Consider the following 23,348-nt stretch of genomic DNA (forward strand, 5'->3'; position numbering starts at 1 on the left):
CCAGTCCCTTTCTAATCTCTTGCAATGCTTCTTCAATGATAGCAAATGTTCATTGAACCATGGAGCTTTTCTAGTCTGATGGTTTTGTTTGGGCAGTTTTTTTATTGGGGCACACAACTCCAGTGACTGGCTGATCCAGTTTTCCCATTTCTTGAAGTCCTCCTCTGGACTGCCGTCCAGACTGGGCAATGTGTTCTTTAGAGTGTAAATAAGTTAGAATATATCAATAACAGCATCATCTTACGCGTTTCATTTAGTAGAAATATCTATATAAAAGGTGGCTGTTCCTAGCAGAGAATAATCTTTTTAATTATATTATGTAACATAAAAGAGCACATCGTCTCTGCTTACACACTTACAGTAGTAGCTTATCTGACACCCAAGGATAGCATTATGATTACTTTTGAGCTTCTAGTCTGCAAAAAAAAGTTTGTGTATGCAGAAGTTTCTGGGCGCCTGTATACAACTAAGTTGATTAATATCAAGGGCAAAACATCTTTTTCCTAAACTCATTCTTTGCTTAAAAAACATGTTGCGAGTACCAGACTCGCAGTAAGCATTCTGCATCTGATTGCAAACATACACTTTGCAGTATTGTAATTCGATTTTTACATATATATTATGTTTCCTGATGTACCAGACTCTCTGGTAGGAACTTCCCCTCAAGCAAAGGGGCAGTGTGCTGCATCTGATATAGTCTTATAATCAGAAATTAATTAGGAAATGCAAGGACCGATGCAATGCATACATATACCATTGGGCTGTTACAGGCGGAAAAGTGTAACCTATTAGCTGCCACTATATACGTATCTCTCAATATCCCAACTCCAAATCTCTTTATTAATTATAAAATAGTGTTTACATCTTCGCACATCTTTCCAATATTAGCTGCATGTTGTGCATTACAATGCACCCTTCAGCACTCATAATTATAATACTCGCATGCAAAAAGACACTAAGACATCTTCAACTTCTGAATACCCTATTATATTTTACTGGGCAACTCTTTCATAATGCACAATTTGCCACAGTTTTTTAAAAATATTTCATTGCGGGGAGTTGGGGTGAGTGGGTGTTATGTGATTTCCTTTTAAAGTGGTCTTGACAAACATGTTAAAACTCGAGTCGGTCACCCTTGGTTTGGTCATTCCAAACCATCCTCCATCCCCAAATTGAGTCAGTCAGAAATGTGGAGGTTGTAAAAGAGGAAAGGCTATCACTGGTCCACCCCCTGCTTTGCTCTCCGAGGAGCCAGCTAAAAATCCTTCTTTTCTCACTGACAGCAGACATGGCTGTTCAGGCAGTCATGGAAAATGTCGCAGCTCACCTGCTACTGAATTTAACACCTGGCTCGCAGATAAAGCCACATGTTGCTGCGCTGTAATGTAATGTAATGTAATGTAAAGTCACATTTATATAGCGCTACTACCACTCCATGGAGCATCTTGGCGCTCAAGACCAACCCAGCTGGAATAGGTTGGTGGACTGGAGGCAACTCAGAACACATTACACACTTTACACTAGTGCCCTACAGGCAGCGTCAGTGAGGGAGAAAATCCGTGTCTTCAGGGATTTCCTAAAGTGGCTCTCCTTAGACATAAACCGAAGCTGGGGTGGCAGTTTGTTCCAAGCCCTGGAACCTAGGACAAAAAGAGATTTCCCACCTTTAGTGACCAATCTAAATCTGGGGGTTACCAATAGATTTTGATTGGCGGACCTCAGGCAACGTGCTGGCTGATAACGTTTAAAGCCACTGGACAAGTACCTGGGTCCTTGTAGCTGAAAGGCTCTAAAGGTGATAACAAGGACCTTAAATAAAACACGCTTGTGTATGGGTAACCAGTGGAGAGTTTTGAGCAGATGATTTCCTAGGCCAGCGAAGTACTAAACGGGCAGTAGCATGCTGGACTAACTGCAGCCTGTGGAGCACTGCTTTATTAGTTCCTGCATTCAGGCTATTGCAGTAGTCCAGTCTAGACGTTATCAATGCAACAGCCACTGTTTTCCTTGCTGCAAGGGGAAGAAGATCAAAGAACTTCCTAAGCGATCTAATGATATGGAAGCACATGCTAGCCACGCCTACCGCTTGCTGCTTAAATGATAATTGGTCATCAAACTTGATGCCCAGGTTACGAGCAGAAGAGATAGTGTTGGGAGGGGCTTCAGCATCCTCGGGCCTCCATTGTTTGGGGGAAAACAAGTTTTGAGGGCCGAAGGGCAATATTTCCGTCTTCCCGGTGTAACATTTGAGATGATTGTTATTCATCCACTCAAATGTGGCCGTGAGACAGTTTTTCAAATTTTCCTCTGCTCCGGGCAGGTCCCTATCCAACACCAGGATAAGCTGCGTGTCATCAGCATATGATATGGTGCTAATCTGATAGGAGGCGATTAGCTCAATCAGGGAGACCATGTAAAGGTTGAAGAGTACAGGGCTCAAACTAGAGCCCTGAGGGACCCCTGAGCTGATGACTTTTTCTTCAGATTTAAATTCACCCAGTACCATGACTTGACGTCTTTGGGTGAGGAAATTTCTAAACCATGCCAATGCCACTCCTCCTATACCTGTGTTACATAAACGGTCAACCAAGATTATGTGTGAGACCGTATCGAAGGCCGCCGATAGATCGAGTAAAAACAAAACGGCCTTCTTCCCTTGGTCCATAGCCATTCGCAGGGTCTCTGCCGTAAACAAAAGGGCAGATTCAGTAGAATGTTTAGATCTGAACCCTGATTGGTTGGTGTGCAGGATGTTATTCTCCTCCAGAAAATTCTTACGTTGGTTATTAACGAATTTTTCCGTCAGCTTAAACACCACGGGGAGCAGGGAGATAGGACGTAGGTTGGAAAGAGTGGTTGGGTCCGGTAAAGCCTTTTTCTGAAGTGGCTTGACCGCTGCCAGCTTCCATTCGCAGGGGATTTCTGCCGTAGCTAATGATGAATTGATAATGCTGTTGATGGTTGGATTTACCTCCTCAACCAACGCCTGTAAAACCATAGGCGGACAGGGGTCAAATGGGGATCCAGATTTACTTGCTAGAATGGCCTGGTGTGAATCCTCTAGAGAAATGGGCACAAATGAATCAAAACAAGTGGTATTAAATATTTCATAGCCCGACCTCAACTTTTCAAAGTTCATCGAGATAGACGACACAGGAGGAAAATCCTTCACGATGTCCGAGATCTTCTTCTCAAAATAATTAGCGATAACATTACAGAGAGGTAACGAGGGGGAATTTCCTGCGAGAGTGCTGTGGGATTGGTGAAACTGTTGACAATCTTGAAAATCTCCTTCTGTCCATTACCAGAGGAAGAAATAGCCTCTAAATAATGTGCTTTTTTTGCCAACTTGATTGCGGCATGGTACTTCCTTCGAGCAGATTTATATGCGTCACGGGCCACAGCCTCGTAGTTTCTTCGCCACCTCAGCTCTAGTGATCTCACTTCGCCTAACTCCATTTTTAAGGCTAATGAGAACCATGGGGCACTCTTTCTATTTTTGACACAACTTGGATTTTTATTCTTCGTTGAATCCAAGGAGGTACCAAATGTCGCCATCCACTCACAGAATTGCTGGTTATCTATCGAAGTGTGGTCAGTTAGTGCAGGTTTACTCTCTCTTAATTTCTCCAAGAGGTCTGGCCAAGTGAGTGAATTTTTCCAATCCGGTTTACGACTGGCATTAATTAATTTCGTACTTTTCACCGGGACCTTATGTTTTAGGAAAAGGTCAAATGGAATAAGTTTGTGGTCTGACCAGATTTGAGCACACAGGGATTTAACTATGAGACTATCTGATTTAGAACAAATACAACCTAGTAAATGACCTGCTATGTGAGTGGGTTCCAACGTTAGCAGGGTAAGACCGAGAATTTTAATAATGTCCATGAAACAAATTGTTCCTGGCTCCCTAGGGGAGTCTAAGTGGAGATTGAGGTCTCCCAACACCGTACAATGGGCAAACCTAAGCGTAAGATTGCTCAGCACATCTCCAATGCTCTCCAAAAATTCAGTGGGTGGGCCAGGTGGACGATAAATCAGAGCCCCAGGGAACGTAAAGGAGTCATGAATACCAAGGCAAAAGGCCATGGCCTCTGCCCCCTTAAAGTCTGGCAACTCGTACGTAGTACACTTCATTATATTGCGGTGGATAATTGCCAAACCACCTCCCCGTTGCAGAGGCCTATCTAGTCGCTGAATTAAAAAGTTTTGCGGAAGAGCCACTACTATATCCGGGTTACACCAGGAACGAAGCAAGGTTTCCGTAACAAGAAGCCAGTCTAAATTCATCTCTATGATCAGGTCGTTAATATGTTGATCATTTTTGCACATCGACCTGGCATTAATAAGTCCCCCTCGTAAAACAGTAGGAAGAGTGTCCTCTTGAGAAGATGACTCTGGAATGAGCGTCGCCTAACAGTGGATGCAACAAGCTGGGCCGTCCCATGTGTCTGGTAATAGAGTATCGTAACAGTGAGAGGAAGACATATTATGGGAGCATAACCACTCCCTAGGCAAACCTGGACCACTATCACATTGAGCGGAGTACCTTGCCTCTGACGCCTCCTCGACGCTGACGAGCGCAGACGGGCAGGACTCTGGCTCGACTCCGGCGAGAATACGACGCGCCCGCTGCGCGTCCCCATGACAGGTTTAAATAGAGGACTCGCCTGCCCGCCTGAGCACTAGAGCGCTCACCAAGATGGCGCCGCTAGACATCCCTACCTACCCCCAAGATGGCTGCAAGACGTATGAACCTGCAAATGACCCGCTAAAACAGCGGTGGATGTGCAGATTATAGTGCAAGTAGGCGCTATAGGTGCAGTTAAAAACACGGGGCTGAAAAGTAAATTATTTAACAAGAATACACAAAACAGGATTTAAAACGCGCTTACTGCCGCAAATTAGCTAACTAAGAGCGCATAGTGCCTAGAATGCGCCGCGTAACACAGAGAATGCCTTGTCCGAGCTGTCTTGCTCTTACGAATTAGGAAATGCAAGGACTGATGAAATACATAACATATACTTTTTGGGCTGTTACAGGCGGAAAAGTGTAACCCAATAGCCAACTGCCACTAATTTCCCACAATATAATTGAATATTTTCAAATTCTTGTGGATAGATTCCAAGGCTATCGTAGGTCTTGGGTCTTGGATTCATCCTTGACATGGACAACGGTACTCACAAAGTTTATATGGGGCCCAAGAAGCATTCTGGTGTTCGCTCCAAGGGTAGTATGATCCAGGGGCCGTTGGAGCGAACCGGAGGACCGTCATTCTACTTACGCCTACAAGACGAAAAATAAAATAGTAATTTATTACCATTTTATTTCTCATCCCCCGTCCCGAGCGTCAGGACGGGTGCGGGGCCTCTGCTGAGTGACAGCAGCAGTGAGGAGGGTGGGCTGCCTAATGTACTGTTTAAAGTGTGCATGTCTTTTTGGCACTCCATAATGCAATGGCCAGACACACATGTGCACTTTAAACCTCTCTACCCAGCTGGCTTAAGAGACAGTGCAGGGCTCCAGGGCGCTGTGGAGCACGGAGTGAGGCCTCTCCCACCAATCATGGCGCTGCTCGCATGCTGCACGTGAGCAGCAGCCAGGACTGGGCAAGGGAGCTGCAGCATCCAGATCCAGTAAAGGAGAGGTCTGGAGCGAGGACGTCACGTAACATCACGTCAAGCAAGTATTATTACTTTCCCCACGCACACATCCACCTCCCCTCCACCGTAGATGCCTGCCGCCACTCGTTAGATCACGGCCCAATACCGGAGCATTCAATCACACACCATTCAAATACGCTTCCACTAAATCCACATCTGACGTTCACACAAGCAATCAGGATGCAATTAAGTTAGTTGTGTGTTCTTTAATAAAAACGCACTCTGAGTCCCTTTTTTATTTCTAACGCCATATGGCGTATTATGGATCACACCGCAAATCTACTCCTACAGCTGGGCTCAGTGTAGGAGGTGACAGCAGCTGCAAAGTTACAAAGCAGATATGAGGAACGATTGTTCCACCAAATCTTGCAACCACCTCTAACATCGCACACAACAGTGCTTTGTGAATGTGTGCACAGAAGCCCACCTGGCGGCCTTACACATGTCAGCCCCATGAAAATTCATCAAACAGCAGCACTGCTTGTTTTTGTTCTGAAGAAATGAGCCCTCATCCCATCGGGGATAATCTCCTTTGCCTGATCATAACACAAGAAAAGGCAGTGGCTAATCCGAAGGGATATAGATTTCTTAGTGTCAGCTTAGCAAATTGACGTGTATTCAGCGGCACAAACAGTGGTGTGTATTCTCTACAAGTTAGGCTTCGCTTTCAGTGCATGTTGCATTTCTTTCACAGAAACAAACGACTGCTTTGTCCGGCTCTTTTCACCAAAGCTCAGCTGCAACAGAACCCTAGTTAACTCTCACCAAGATGGTACCTGGGATCAGGCTTAAGAACAAAAGTAACAAACACGTTGCTTACCCACAAAGATGGCTCCATCAAACGTCAAGCATAAAGAATCAGAAATGGGGAGGGGGTGCACCCGAAATTTGAAATGCAAGCTTGGGAGGGCAGAATCATCTACTAGCAAATCAATATGTAAATGAACCCGGAGTATTATGACTTCAACAGACATGTTTTTTACTCCGAACTCGAATACGTGAACTCTTGAGAAAAGCTATAATGAGTTATGAACTGTACTTTTAAAAAAGTACTGCCTCAGAACATTAATACCGACTACGTGTCAGTGAGTTTCTCTAATGAAAGGGAAAGAGAGGTGTGTACAGGGAGGTACAACTCTAACTTTAACACAACACTCGTCAGAGCGATGGCAATCGGGGGCCAAGGTAGACCGATAGGCAGGTCTTTCGGAGATGAAACTGCTACTGCGGCCAAAAGGCTCATCTGTGGTGTAACTGAGGGCCGCATAGATGGCAGCATGGCGGCGGTCAGGGCTGGGAGGTGTAAGGTGGGCGTAGGGGGTGGGCGATGAATGTACATCTAGTGTTTGAATTGTACCTGGGATCAATCCCAGCTTCTGCACTTGACCAAACTGTGTGATCATAGGCAATTGTTTTATTTCACATTTCTATTGGATTGCTATCAAGGAAGGAGGTGGGGAGTCATGAATGTGTTTAAATTCATATTTGATAACTGTCACTTAGTAAAAGAAATTGTGATGTACTTTTATAATCTGATGTACTAAGGTGAAACGCTTCTGCAGGTCAAGGAAATACACTTTTTTGAATTTTGAAGGAATGTTATCATATTTTTCCACGTTTGTTGCAAGACGTCTTTCAAAATTAAAGTGCTCTTAAAGTTAAGTGGTGCAGAACAGCTTTTGTGCTTTTTTTTAACTTCAGTTCGACTGTAAATAAATGCTTCCCATTTTAATATCTCTATGAATATTAGTGCTTTGTAAAGTAAACAGTAAACTAGTGCTATTGTTCAATCAGGGGCTGCCTGTAAAGGTCAGGAGGACTGCATGCGGCCCCCGGCCGTAATTTGAGTATCACTATCTTCTAAGTGTAAAGGATGCTGGTACGGTGAACCAACTTGTAGAAAGGGCTCTTTAAACTGCCTGGACATTCTGGAATGGTATTCGGAGAGGACTTTCTCCTTTTCTAGACAATTTGATAATTGTATTCCTCATTCTTTGGATGTATTCCTCTGCTGCCCCCGCCCTCCCCCCCAGAGAGATGCAGCTTCCAGAAAAAAGAAGAACCAGATAATCTTATGTTAGGTTTGAGGCGTATAAAACAGAATCAAGCAGCTCTCGGAGGAGTGTCAATGCCATCAAGGCATGATGTAATGACATAGTTGTAGTCCAGCTGCCCCGTTTTCTTAAGTTTTAGAGATCCTTTTTGTTATAAATTCTCCTATCTTGCCCTAAGGGAAAAACCCTCAACCTTAAAGTGCTCGTCACACATCACTTTCTTTTAAAGCACTCTGTCTTTTTACTGCCCTTTTTTGGAGGGATGGCAGAGGGTGAAACAGAGGAAGATGATCTTTCAGCTAATAAAACAAGGAAACCTGCAAGAGTATGAAGCCTGATGATAAAGGGTCTTGTGTAGTGTCATGCATATTCTTTCCCCTCTGAGTGGACATAGACTTGTGGATGTAGGTTTCAGAGGTGCTTAACTGCTTCAAGAAGGTCTGGGTACAGCTGAACAGGTCTCTTAGAAAGAGAAAGAGAAATAGGGTTTCAACACTGACAGTCTGAACTGGTGCAGTGGAAACAGGGATGTCCAGCGCTTTATTGGATACTTAAATAATAATTGCACACACATCCAAAAAAAATTCGGATGGAGACAGTTGACAGCTTATCGTTCATCATATGGGTAAAGAATTAAATTCTGTCCAACAGACACAAAATATCTCAAAGGCATCAAGCAAGGGTCACAAAGCTTGGACATTATTGGCCCTATTGGTCCTTCAGCAAAGTGGGAAGCTCTTGCCTGCGGAAGCAGAAGGAGATGCGTATTCTTGGGAGGTAGGCAAGGGCTCCTTACTTTTCTGGATAGGTATTGTGGAAAGGGTGAGTTTGTTCTTGGTGTCCGCTAAGATCTCCACATTGAGGGAGCATGAGGCATGCCCTTCTCAACATTGCATGTGGTCTTAGCATGCTTCTGTTCAACGCTGAATTGTCTGAAGGCAGGGGTCAGATATTCAGATGACCAAAGTGCTGACATAGAGGCTATACTTGTATTCAAAAGGGAGCTCAAAAAGGCCATCGTGAGTGGGCCACTGAATTAAGTGTCCTAAGAGATGCATGGTGGTATCAAGTAACTAGTAAGCAGACCCCGATTGGACTGAGATTTCTTCCATGGGCCTTTTTGTTAGAGGATGATTTCTGTGATCATATACTAAATAGTCTCTTTAGAAAGTCATCAAGGGACTGTGAGAAGCCATGGCTTCAGAAGATTATTGGATTGTCTAGCAGTATTAAAATTAATTACTTAACAAATCAACCAACTGAAGTCCCCAACTGGGCTGGAACCGGTATTGGGTTGCTTCTGTTCAGGTCCAGAGAGGATCTGGCTTGGAAGTTTGGACTGGACTGTTCTTAATAGAGGAGGACCAAGGCTGATTTATATATACCTTTTGTCTAATCTGAGGTGGGATGGAAGGCATCAAAACAATGGACTGGGAAGCAGCCCTGAGCAATTACAGTGGCTGAGATTAATTCAAGCATTCTATGCATAACCTTGTTTTTGCATTTGCGCCGTAAGCGCGCTAGGTATGCCCAGACGTGGGCTCACTGTGCCACTGCAACCAAGCTATACCTGGCTGAAGAGCCCTAACTAGGGTGAACCAATCCTAGGTTTCTTGTGCTCCAGTTCAGGGAGGACCAGGCCTGGCAGTTCAGGCTGTACTGTTCCCATGAGGAGCATGGCCATGACTGATTTGCATATCCGAAGAATGACCAACCAAAATACCTGATCCTGTATAAAGAAGCAGGAACCAATTCATCAAGCCCAAGCCTCCCGGGAAGTGGCAAAATTATCAAATCCTTCTCTGTACCAATGAAACTGTCATAGAAATGTATCTAAGTTATCAGGAGGCATTATGTGTCTAGGCTGCTAGACAGCTTGCAGGAAGGGCCTGAATCCACCACTACACTCACAGGAAACTGAGAGAGAGTCAGGGACCTACCGTAATGTAGGCAGAATCTATGGAGCTCCATCGAACTGTCCTGCCCATTCTCTTCGTCAACCAGATCTTGATTCTTACATCAGCCAGTGTTGTAATTGTACGGTTACTCCACTAACAGTGTTAGGGAGATAGTTATATCAAGTGTACTTAATATCTTAACATACCCTCATTGCTAGTGCTCTAGTACCTCCTGTAACTATTGTTTATGCACATTATAACAAGACAATATGGGTATGCTTCTTCATACAAAGACTGATCGGAAGGAAATCGTACTGCCACCAGACTGAAGTTTAGGAGATGTGGGATGCGCTAGAGGTCGGTGGCCCCTCACTATCGGTAACAGCTCACACAAAAATATCCAGGACCACGGAGAATGCACTGAATACCAGCAGAAGAAGTCCTAGTGGAGAGGCCTGATGCTCCACAACATGAGCGACTGATTTGCTGGACAAATCGATCCTGTAGCTGGGTTGTGCTAGCAGTTTACATTTTCTATACACACAGGAGTGGCAGCAAGTTCACAGGAGCTCAAGGGCTTCAGTCCCGCAGGGTATATATTTTGATGAGGTCCCTGACCCCTGGTAGAATACCCTGCCCTCCTCTGCACACAACCGCAGGCTGCTGGAGAGATGGGTCCTCCTACAGGTCTGCAAGAAACGAAAGCACATTCCACTCAGGGATTTTTTTCCATCTTTGTACATTTCTACATCGCACTGACGTGATTGCTGTAGCCTGGAGGAGGTTTCTCATGCCATGGCAATCAACAGATGTGCTTTGCCATTAACAGATGTCTGGCGGCTGTGGCTGTTACCCATGAAAGGCACAGGTAGTTAAAGTTACAATTTGTATAATAAATGCGGATATCCTTTGTTATTATTTCACTTTCATATCTGGAATACCTTGAAGTGCTGCATGCATAATTATATTTTATATGGTGTTTTTTCCACATGCAATGTCATTGGCTGTCAAGTGGGCTCATTTCATGTGGGGCACCTTTAGTCAATTCTGGCGTTTGCGCAAACATCTTGCATGCTGAGTTTTTTTAGCCAATTCTCACAATGATAAAAGCAAAACTACTTGTCCCAGAATGCAGCATGCTTTGTGGAAACAGCCATGAAATTCAAATGAGTTACCTTGCAGTAACTGGTGTTCATAACTCCACAAAAAGAGAATACAAATGGGTTATTAGTGAACACAGTGTACTCGACCCTAACAATAATTTAGATACCTAAACTCGCTCTAAGCAGGTTGGATAACTAAATTGAAGGGGTTCAAATCAGTATAGAGGGATTACAAACAGACAACCGTACGGCCTCTGATTCACCAAATCCATTAATACTTTTCAAAGAAAATAAGCCTGTAGTTTTTGCTTGTTGTAATGGATTGTATTTGTGCCTATTATAATTCCATGTATATTAAACATGGTGCATTCTAAAGATATAAATGTCCACTGGCTTCTCAGTGCCATATATGTGCCTGTGTTTTCTAGCAGTGTCATAAAGGTCTCAGGTCACCCCTTATAGCTCAGGCCCCCATGAGAATATGTTGACGTTTTCTCCCCTCAACATAGAAGAGAAGACTATATATGTCTAGATCAGGCTTCTACAATGAGTAGCTCGTGAGCTGCTGTTATCTCTCCAGCTACCTATAAGTAGCTTTCTGGTGTGCAGACACATACAATATATACTATTACAAAGTGTGTATTTGAGGCAAACATGTGGGTTTTTTCAGAATTCATAAGCAGGTGTTTGGGAAAAAAAGGTTGAATTTCCAAAATATATTTAAAGGATATGTGAGTGATAAATAATGTGCCAATGGGGAGACCCAATACTAACAGTATTACTTTGATGCTCGGGGCATTGCAGATATAAGTGTTACGTAATACCCGTGAAAAGACATTCCAAATTGAGAAAGCCTTTTTTTACATGACTCTTTTCAACCCTACTGATGCACTGAGGTGATCACAGCTGGTAATCTTGCATAGGATGGCCACTAAGGAAATCTTGTCTATGTGGTCACTATTACAACATTAATAATAGTAGCTCAAGATGATTTTTACTGAACAAAAGTAGATCTTATTACAGAAAAGGTTGCAGGCCCCTGGTCTTGATGTATCCAAACTTCTGGAATCGTCTGGCAACTGAGTCTGTGGTTCATTAACCTGCTCTACTGAAACAGGACAGTCTTATATGCAACTTGTAACTGGTCTGGTGTAAAAATTATGAAAACACCCTATGCTGTGAAACGTAAACATTCTTATCTACACACTTGCCTTTGTATAAAGCGATTCCCCATCCATCTGGGCTAGTTTGCGATCAGTAAAACTGCAAAATAAATAAATACATAATAAGCATAGGTCATGCTCTTTTCTGATGAATGTCCTACATAAAAAAAACTGACACAAGACTGGCCCTGTACAGACGAATTAAACTGATTGCCGCCAGAACAATCCCCAACACCAGAACCATGAACACCAGGCATTGCGCCCACCTGTATGTAGAGCACACAAATCACACACTAATCCTGTCTGAATAGAGAAGTCAGAAGCAATCCATCTGGAAGGAAGACGTGCTCAGCACTAAGAAGCCGAAATAAGAAAAATGCCAATATTCAGCTGTGTATGGGAACTAAACAGTGAACTAAGCCCAGATTGTGTTATAAATGATGGAATCGATAAAAAAGTTAGCAGCCCCAGACCAGGAAATGACGTGTGATCTGCAGAGCGAGTGGGAGGCACGCCATACTGATTCTAAAATGGGGCTCCATTATTTAACCGGTGAAGCTCGCTACTTCGTGCTGTTTAATATTGAAAGAAAGCAGCGAGCATTCATTGGAAACACGCCAGGGCCAAACTTTACCCTCCCACACATTCCGGAATATTCAGACTACGCCAACATTCACAAAAAATACTTAGAAAATTATATTGCGCACACCCACCCCTCACACTTAGCACCGCTCGTCGAGTTGTAAAATTCAACTATTTCAAACGAAGTGAAACCGGCCTGGTGTTGTTGCCTAACAACGCACGAGGAGCCACAGTACGGGTCCCGCCTGAGGTCAAGAAGCGCACGGCAGACATGCCAACCCTCCCGATTCAGGCGTGAGACTAACGATTTCAAGGCTAGTCTCCCGCCTCCTGATTCCTGCAAGCAAAACCCCGATTGGTTTCAGCTGACAGGGCTTGATATTTATTGTGTAACGTGCAGGGGGCTCTAGAAGGGGTGAAAAACCAACAACGCGTCATTAGCAAGGGAATTGTCTTTTAAAGACCTGTGAAGAATGGGCGGGGGGGCGGATGGCTGTGTCTGTGCCTGGGAAGTTGTTTCAGCCCAGGCTGCAGTGCCACACAGGGGGCTGGGAGGGCGGGGGTGCATGCAATGCCAGCAACCTGCCAGGCCAGTGCACAACCCTTGCATCACCCTCTCTCTGTCTGCCATTGCGCTCCATGCTTCTGAAAGGTAAGAAAAAAAACGTGCATTTGCGTTTCAAATGTCCGATCCTGCAGCAGCACACTTCCAAAGCCCATACATGTCAGTAACCCGATTCAAGGCCCCATTCTCCCGTTTTTTTTTTTTAAATCTCCCACTTTGCTCTTCTGAAATGTTGGCATGTATGGCACGGTCACTGGCGATTATTCAGCAGCGAGAACGGTAACTGCAGTCTCAAGACACTTCCTTCCCAGGAGGCCCGAGGTCTGTCAGGGCACTGCCAAGGAGCCCTATCGTGGCTGAGTAGTACGTGCGAGGGAGGAAGGAAATGGCTGCCCTTCCTGTGGTCTGGGCAGGGCCTGAGACCCCTCCGCAAGGGCAGTGCTCACACCGGATGGAGCAGGCACGACTCCCGAGGAGGGGCGGCAGCGGTTCAACCAGTGGCTTCAGAGTAGACACTAGCGGTATTACTATTATTTTTTTAATTTGTGTCTTTTCTATATAGCGAACTTTGACCCAAGTGCATTAGAGTGGTTTACAGAGGGTTATGACAAGTGATTCCTGATGTAATAAACACTGCAAAGAGTTAGTCAACGAAACAGTAAACTCGAGTGCAATCAGCTGAAGTTCAGCAGTGGAACTTACATAAGTAGTGATAAGCGGAGTGCAAAGTCTCAACTGAAATGTCTTTGAAACAGAACGAGTTTGTGCTTCTTTTCAAAAGCTGCAAGGCGGGGACTCATGCACATAGATGGTGGAAGTGAAGGACAGATCGTAGTTCCAGTGTCGGAAAAGCACAGCTTCATAAAACACTCTTGTCTAGATGCAGGCGACTCCATGCAGAGGGAGGCTGCATTTCCATACACAGACTGTAATGTAATGTATATACTAGTACTGCGTCATACGCCGCGTGGAACATCTCGTGCATGGAGAGTACCACGCGACGTGTGACGATAGGAATAGATCTCGTGCTCATAACATGTTATTGTATGAATGTATTTACACCCGTGCATGGACGTTGGTTGATCTACGGTTGGCACTGTACAATTGGCTTACCGCTGATCAGACGCTCCGCTGCCGGGTGGAGTTTGACATATGGAATAAATCCTGTTTCTGGATACTTCTCTGCTTCCGCATATTGTTTACCACATTTTGGCGACGCTGGGGATTTAACTCCACCCTTTTTTCCCACGCAAAGAGGAAATTTAATTAATTTATTCGGATACTTCGTCTTCCTATTAGTCACACGAAGGAGCTCTGCAGCATGATAAGCTCTCAACGCGCATAATCCTCCAATAGGGACACTGAGGTTCAAACGACCCCATGGATTCGCTACTTCTGCGTTTTCTTTAAAACGAACCTCACCCATTGGACAAATACGAAAGCGCAATTTGATTGGACAAGCGCTCATCAAAACAAACTAAGAGGTAAACGTATTTACCGTCGGAACAAGGTACTGTTTATCTCTCCTTTGGTGGGGCCTTTTTGTTTAAAAACAACGTTATTTTAAATTTGAGACGCGTGTCCTTTCAGCGATACGCACGCTATTTATATATTTACTACATTACTGTTCAACAGCATCATTCAAACGAGAATAAGTTATTCTCTGCACCCGTTACAATGCGCGCATGGATGCTTTCTGTCATTGCGCATAATTGAACAATTTAACCTGCGTATTCCTGCTGCGATACGCACGCTCATACAACGATACCCATATTTGAATAATTTCATTGCTGCATGTCAGTTCTGGAACACGCACACTGCGTGTCATTACTACAAATTACTACATACTGTTCATTTCAGAATTAATACTACAAACTACTTCATACTGTTCATTTCAGAACTAATACTGTTCATTACAGGATTAATTAGACTTTGTATTTACAAGGTTATAATTTTCTGGTTATTACTGAAATATATACACTGAGATTTAAAGTTATTCGTATTTATACATTCAAGTTAGTAATTGATCTTCAACATGTCTGACACTCAATGGCAGCAAATCACACAACCACCGCCTTTCCTGAGCAAACCAAGCACACCTAACATTAATTGGTCAGAGTGGTTTGACTTGTTTGAGAATCATTTGGTGGCCATTGACGCAAACAGTTATTCTGCGCAACGAAAATTCGCATTACTGTTTGGTTGCTTGGGCCAAGCTGGTCAACGAATTTTTAAAAGTGTGGTTCCTATTGCTCCTCCTGTCTCTCAAGATGAAAGTGGAGATAATATATGGAATGTATATATCGAAGCTATTGCCAGACTTAAAAAACAATTTTGTGATGAACCTAATGTTATGCTTGAGAGACACAATTTTTATTCTAGGAAACAGAAGAAGAATATATTGCTGCGCTCAGGGTTCTAAGCTATTACTTGTGATTTTGAACCTTCTCCGGATAAATTTATAAGAGATCAGTTTGTGTTCAATTGTAATTCTAGAAAAATTAAACAAAGGATCCTTGGATGTAAAAACCCATCCTTGAATGAAGTCATCGACCTGGCTCTCAGCATTGAACGATCTACTTTAACCAGTAAGGTAGTAATGGAACCTTCTAAACAAGGAATTAATGCTTTGGACTACTCAGATTCAGACCAAGAAGGCGCTGTTTGTGCTATTAATACTAAAAACAAGAGTTTTAACAAAAATTTTCAAAAAAAATAAAAAATAAAGTACTTTATGTTACAGATGTGGTTCAAGGGACCATTTAGCAAACGCTACAAATTGTCCGGCTGTTAAAAAACGTTGTTCAATTTGCAAAAAAATAGGACACTTTCAAGGTGTTTGTAGATTTGCAAAGAAAAATCCTAATATTAATTGCATTGAGGTGGATGATTGTGCAAATTCTTTTAGAAATATTATTGTAACTCTTGATGCTAATGGTGATGTGGAATCTATTAAGGGTCCTTTATGTTCAGCCATTATTGATAATGTTCATTTACAGGTGATGGCGGATTCGGGATCACCTTATACCATCCTCAGAGATTCCACTTTTTATGAGAAATGGGACAAAAGAGTTGTATTAGTAGAATCTGATGTTAATCCAAGAGCATTCGGAGAAAAGGATATTAACATGTTAGGTTATTTTGAAGGTTTGATTCAGTGCTTGGGAAGGGAAACAGTTACAAAAATGTATGTAGCTGAGAAAGGTAAAAACATTGTAGGTTGGAAAGATTTAGCCTTGATGGGACTTTATTTAGTTCCTGGTGATGAAAATCCCATCAAAGTGGGGGATTTGCCTAAATTTAAAACTAGTTCTGATAAAGCGACTATAGCAAACATAGACAGTTCTAATGTGAATATTCAGGACATTGTATTGGAATTTAAACCTGTGTTTGAAGAAAAAATTGGAAGCGTGAAAGGATTTGAACATAAAATCAGGTTAATTCCAGGGGCTCAACCAGTCACGCACAAAGTCAGGGCTGTTCCATTAAGTGTTAGAACGGAATTAAAAGCAATGTTAGATGAATTATGTAAACAGGGTGTCATTTCCCCTGTTAATTCTTCACAATGGATTGCGCCCATCGTGGTCATCCGAAAAAAGACAAATAAAATTAGGATGTGTGCGGATTTACGCTCTTTGAATAAGAACATTATTATCGACTGCCATCCTTTACCGAGAATTCACGAATTGCTAGCTAACATTGGTCGAGCAAAATGGTTCTCATTGATAGATTTGAGGTCAGCGTACCACCAGGTGGCTTTGTCAAAGGAGTCACAAGAACTCACCTCTTTTATTACTCCTTTTGGAGCGTTCAAATTTATGCGCCTACCTTTTGGGTTAGCGTCTGCAGGTAGTGTGTTTCTAAAATTGATGGATGAATTATTCCAGGGAATTGAAGGGGTCCAGGCTTACTTGGATGACATTTTAATTTTTGCAGAAACCTTACACGAACATAACAAAATACTTAAAAAAAATTTTTAATCAATTTTAATGTCTAGAAATATGACAGTTAATAAGAAAAAGTGTAAAATTGCAGTAAATGAGATTGAATATTTGGGGCATACTGTCTCAGATAAAGGTATTACTCCCAAAGTTTCTGTGGTTAGGGCTATTGAAGATGCAAAACCTCCCCCAGATAAAGACGCACTGCGATCGTTTCTTGGGCTAGCAGAATATTACGCCAGGTTTGTGCAATCTTATTCGCAGTTGGTAGAGCCACTGAGACAGCTTTTAAGAAAAGGGGTGACTTATTTGGACTGAGGAATTAAATAAAGTTTTTAGTGAGGTTAAGAAAATGATTGTTTCTGCAAAAGCCATTCATGCATTTAGGGAAGATGCTATCTCAACTATTACAGTAGATGCTAGTATATCTGGTTTAGGAGCAATTCTTACCCAGAAAGTGAACGGTCAGGAACAAACCGTCGCATTCGCTTCAAGAGCACTGAAAGAGTTTGAACAAAGATACAGTACGATAGAAAGGGAAGCGTTGGCTTGTTCTTGGGCTGTTCATAAATTTAAAATGTATATTTGGGGAAGGAAATTCGAGCTAGTGACCGATCACAAGCCTTTGATTTATATTTTTACCAAGTCTAGTCCATCTTTATCAGCTCGACTTATGAGATTAGTTTCAAAATTACAAGAGTTCAACTTTACAATCAGGCATATAGTAGGTGGAAAAAATTTCCGTGCTGATTGGACATAGCCATTCTGGATAAACAATGATGATGAAGAGGATTCTGTTGCGGAAGATGTAGAATGTGTTACATTAATAGATGCTGTTAACGAAATTAGTACTATCATTTCAGAAGATGACTGGAGAAATAGTACTAAAGAGGATGGCGTTTTGTTGAAAGTCATAGAATTTTCAACTCAACGTTGGCCTGAACCAAGGAATTTGAGTGGAGAATTACGAAGTTTTGCTCAGGTGGCAGATCAACTTTTTGTGGAGAATGATATTGTTCGCAAAGGTGAGAAATTTGTCCCTCCTTTTAGATTGAGAGAATCAATCATTAATCTAGCACACCAGGGGCATTTAGGGATAACAAAGACAGCTATGCGAATTAAGCAAAACTATTGGTGGCCGTCTCTAGGGATACTCAGGTCAAGAATTTAATTGATTCTTGTCCTGAGTGCTTGTTGTCAGATAAGCATTGGCGTACAATAAAAATGCCATTACATCCCACAGAATTTCCGGATACCCCTTGGGAAAAAGTTGCTGTAGATTTTTCGGGACCATATTCTGTTCTCCAACAAGAGAATAAATATGTGATCCTTTTAGTTGACTATTTTTCGAAATGGTTATACTTTGATTTTGTCAAGTCTCCAGATTCAAATTCCACCATTGCTTTTCTGAAGAAAGTTTTTGATGTGGAAGGAACTCCAAAGTACATAGTTACAGATAACGGTACACATTTTGTGTCTGATAAGATGCATTCATTTTTGGAAAGTTTAGATATCAAACAACTCAAAGTTGCTTTATATTCGCCATCTTCAAATGGTCTAGTGGAGAGGGGAAATAGAGTAATTAAAGAGGGTGTCCAGACTGCAGTCTCTTGTGGTTATAAAGTGGGGGAATTTATTACTCGGAAAGTGTGGCATTACAACACGTCCCCTCACTGCGTAACAGGTGTATCCCCTTTTTCCCTGTTAAGAGGAAGAGAAAATCGTTCTGTTTTGTTTCCATCATGGTTACATAGAGATTCTGTAAAGAAACCATTTGAGTCTCAGTCAATCAAAAATATGGTTCGCGCAAAGCAAGATCAAATGAAATTGAATTTTGACAAGGGCTTAAATAGTAGTTTTGCTGATGTTACTGTGGGTGATTGGGTGTTGATTAAAAGTCCTGGGAAAGTAACGAAAGGTCATTCGAAATTTAGTACACCTGTTCAAGTGTTAAAAGTTAGTAAAGGGTCTGCTTTTCTTAACAAAAGAGGTTGGTGGAATAAGCGCCAATTAGTGAAGATCACGGATCACCAAGCTGAAATTATCAAAGGTAAAGTGAACTCCGACATGTCTGAAAACTTAGACTGGTCCTTTTGGATTAAGGAACCCCAATTATTGGGAAATTCTAATCGTCCTGATGAAGCATGTTCAGTCAGACATGAGTTGGTAGTTTCGATGAACCTCTTTCTAGAGAACGGAATGTAGAGGTTCAAAACTCTATTGATAGTCAAAAATTTTCTTCTTTCGGTAGATGTATTAAAATGCCAGAAAGATATAATGAATTTGTGAAATTCTAGGTATCTACTGAATTAGTTTTGTTTGTTGTTATAAGGGGGAAGGTGGTGTAATGTAATGTATATACTAGTACTGCGTCATACGCCGCGTGGAACATCTCGTGCATGGAGAGTACCACGCGACGTGTGACGATAGGAATAGATCTCGTGCTCATAACATGTTATTGTATGAATGTATTTACACCCGTGCATGGATGTTGGTTGATCTACGGTTGGCACTGTACAATTGGCTTACCGCTGATCAGACGCTCCGCTGCCGGGTGGAGTTTGACATATGGAATAAATCCTGTTTCTGGATACTTCTCTGCTTCCGCATATTGTTTATCACACAGACACATAGGCTGGATGTTTCTGGGGTGACCATTAGAATTCTAGCTTGGCAGTCATATGATAATTTCCCCAGGTTGCTGAAGAACATGAACAGGCTTTTCAGAGATGAAACCCAACGATAGATCTAGGTTGTATCTGCATACTGATGGTAGAGTAAACCAGAGTTTCTAATGACATCTCCCAGTGGATCCAAGTAGTAAAGATTAAATAGTGTTAGAGACAGACTAAAGCCCTGAGCAAAACCCCTACCTGCAGTTAAACTAGTAAGAAGTGGATCAGTTTATCACCTGAATCCCATTTGTACTTTCAGGATGTAAACCAAAGAGAAGTAAGTGTCTGGTTGCAGCCACGAAGGACTAATAGGCATAAATTATCATCATTGCCGACGCAGACTGGCCTGTCAACAACTTTGGTGGTCTGTGCTGCGGCCTTGTCCAAATTGGAAATTGTCAAGAAGGTTGTTTGACTGGAAAGTTGAGAGGCTACAAAGATTTCCATTAACTTCCCAAGAAGGGGTAACGCTGAGATAGGCTGGAAGTTATTGATGTCGTTAGCAACAGCAAAACACTGCTCTGTACTAAGGAGAGTAACGTGGTAAGGAGCAACATAGCACTGCTCTGTAATTAGAAGCCTTACGTAAGTACTAGCCATACACTGCCTTGTAGTAAGGAGTCTGACAAGACAAGAGGCAGCCAGGTACTGTTCTGTACCAAGGAGCTTAACACAGTAAGCAGGTTCTGTACTGCACGGTACAATTAATTGAACCAACATGCTAGTCTTAATGAGGATGCAACACCTAAATAAGAACAGAAAATATATTTTGTACCAAGGAACTAGATGTAGAAAAGAGACAGCAACATCTCTACATGAGACACAATGCACTTATATACTCTGAGGGCCTTGAGAAAGTTAATTACTTCCAGGCCATGCTTTATCCCAAGACTTTGATAGGGTGTCCTGCACAGAGTTTGAAGTGAATAGCAGATACCAGCTCCACTGTCAGAAATTGAATGTTTCGTACACTGCTCTTGTTTAAACATGTGAGGCTCTAGGCAGAGGGAGGCTACATTTCCACAAATGGACAGATAGTCTACATTTACTGGCGATGATTAATAGAATTCTGTTTCGACAATCATTTTGAATGTTTCTCAGGGTGCTGGAAGGCATGAACATGTAATTCAGAGATGATATCTAAGGTAGATCTGGGTATCGTCCGCATACTGATGGTAGAATAACACATGTAAGGAGCTTGCCAAACATCTGTTACCCTATTTGGCCACTTTATTGAATTTGTCACTTATAGAAGGGGTTTCCCTCTACTGTTTGAAATAAGCCAAATGTCACCTCTGTTAAAAAGAAATTTTCAGCTTACGCGATTGACCTGAATAACTCTGACCCAGTCTCAACCCTACCCTTTCTTGGGGTGGTTAATGGAAAGGTTAGTAGCCTCACAACATTCTCTTCACATCCAGCCAAACAACCTTCTTGACAGTTTCCTATTTGAATTAGGACAAGGCTGCAGTTCTTGTGTCTTCATTCTGCCTCAAACACTATTTAGTTTTTACTTGGATCAACTAGGAGTTTATTCGAAACTCTGGGTTTTCCAGCACAGCACTAATGAAGTGATTCAATGGTTTGACCTTGCTATAGTCAAGTAACTCAGACTCTGAAATTACGTTAAAATAAGACCAGGTATTCTTAGCTTTAACACCAGGTATTCTGAGCTTTACAGTTTAACCTGCAGTTGTTTAGTTAGTTAGCAGTTGGACCTAGTGAGAGTTCAGTGAACTTAATTTTCTTGCCAAACATATTCACAAGGTTTTCCCATTTGGTTTTACGTATTCAGAGCATCATGTTGGAGGCTGGGTTACTGAGTTGTTTACCCTTTTTAAAGAGATGTTTTGTGCGATTCTAAAGAGTTATCCGGAAGTGAATGAATGTGAGAGGACTTAGCGATGGAAATGTGAGATTTGTAGAATCTTCGTGCAGTTTTAAGTCTTCTTCTTGCTTTTCAACAGAGTAAGTCCCCAATCTGTTACTTTGTGCAATCACTATTTTCAGCAGTAGTACCACTGATGTCTTGTCAAGAACCATAAATGGAAGGTTCATCTGAGCCCAGCTAGCGGGTGTGTTCATGTCAAGGGGCCTAGTTCCCCAAAACAATATTCTTTCTATTTTCTGTAGATCAGAGGTTTTCTGGTAGATAAAAGCAAGCATGAAAGGAATCTAAAGATGGTCAGACCAATTCACTGGGACAGGGACATATGCGGTTAACGGGATATCGAATCAAGAATGGATTAGATAGATTGAGTGAGTGAGGTTTTTGGTAGTGTGTTGGAAGATGTCACTGCCCTGAGAAACGCAGAGAACACAATCAATTTGTTGTTGACTTAAAATCACCAGTGAAGATACTGGCCTCAGAGATTATCAACTGGGCTGGGATGTACTGCATCCATCCAAGTTAAATATGATATTTATCTTTGATGAACATGCTATTTTCACCAGGGGTGGTGGTGGTAGACGATATTAGGTCTGAGTGTAGATTCTTTGTAGCAGAGATTTTGAGGGATAAACATTGAAAGGAGAGGTAGCAAGCAGTGGGAGGTTTTTTGTAGCCTATCGTATTCATTGGATAGCTGGTACTCTTCAAGCCATATCTGTCTTAATGGTCACATCAGAGAATAGATTAGTGATGTGGTAGAAGAAGATCAAGAATATAAATTCAAGTGTAATTGAGCCAGGTTTCCGCCAGAACCAGGATCTCCAGGTTTAAGTTCTTAATAATGTCAGCGATCTTGAATCATCAATGCCTCTCTGCAGACTGGCAGTTATGCAGCATGCATCGCAGCAAGAAGTGGGTGGGTGATCATAGACTACAGGTTCTTTGCAGATTCAGTGGTTGTTGAAGAAGGTTGACAGGTTCCATCTCTTGGGATGAATGGTATATACGGGGAGTTCTGTGATTCGTGATGGTGGGTTTAAACAATACCGTTGTTGAGCATGAACCCGTTAATAAAAAATATTCGGAAAAAAGGTAGGAGCAGGAAAGATATAAAAGAGGGACAATACAAAATAAACAATGGAAACCAAAAGGACTGATGCACCAAAATTGACACTGAAGCACGCTAATTTTCACAATGATGTGCACATGTCATAAGAGGAAATGATGTTGCTCACAGGGCAATAGAGGCTGAAGTAGGCTGCCCCACAATGTGAATGACACTCTAAAAGCTCAAAGGCTGCGAATATGGCTGCTCTAAAGGCCATCTATGTATGTATATGTAAGTGTGTATTATTTTAAAGAATGTATTTTTTTAAGAGTTTGACAGACATCCAAGTTACATGTCAGTCCCTCCTAACAGAGTCTAGCAAGGATTACTGAATGAAATAAAAATATTTTACCCACAGGGTTTGTCAAAGGGAGTAAGGGGGCACCAGAACCCTAGACAATCTGTGACCAAATAACTGTCTACAACAGTGTTTCTTAAACTATGGATCGGTTGCGAGCCGATTTTTGGTTGGTCGGGAAAGTCCGATCAGTAAATAAATATGCTTTTACATTCTGTGTTTATATTGTCACATTTGCTGTGCTTCAGTGACAGAGGTCCTATGCCAGGCTATGTCTTCTGACAGGTTGCTGCTTATTGTTTTAACAGGATTGGTGTTTACTTTCTTTCTCTGACTGAAAAGTGAGAAGAGTTTTTAAAGTGAGTTATGTGACAATCTTACGACGAAACACAACAAAATGTGCAAA

General features: G+C 42.2%; 1 protein-coding gene across 2 annotated transcripts in view; it reads right to left on the reverse strand.

The window, feature by feature from the left end:
• Positions 1-23,348, reverse strand: part of HIP1 (huntingtin interacting protein 1) — a 404,747-nt gene that overhangs the window by 351,711 nt on the left and 29,688 nt on the right. Inside the window, exons 1-2 of one of the 2 annotated variants that reach the window (XM_078679591.1) lie at positions 12,596-12,724; positions 11,931-11,982 (exon numbers count right to left, since the gene is read on the reverse strand). The exons of the other annotated variant lie outside the window; for it this stretch is intronic. Coding sequence (XP_078535717.1) covers positions 11,931-11,957 — 27 coding nt within the window. The 5' untranslated portion in view covers positions 11,958-11,982; positions 12,596-12,724. Of the gene's footprint in view, positions 1-11,930; positions 11,983-12,595; positions 12,725-23,348 lie in introns of those variants that run through there. 2 annotated transcript variants of the gene reach the window in all.

This window comes from Lissotriton helveticus, chromosome 3_1, assembly GCF_964261635.1.
Source record: "Lissotriton helveticus chromosome 3_1, aLisHel1.1, whole genome shotgun sequence".
Lineage (NCBI taxonomy): Eukaryota > Metazoa > Chordata > Amphibia > Caudata > Salamandridae > Lissotriton > Lissotriton helveticus.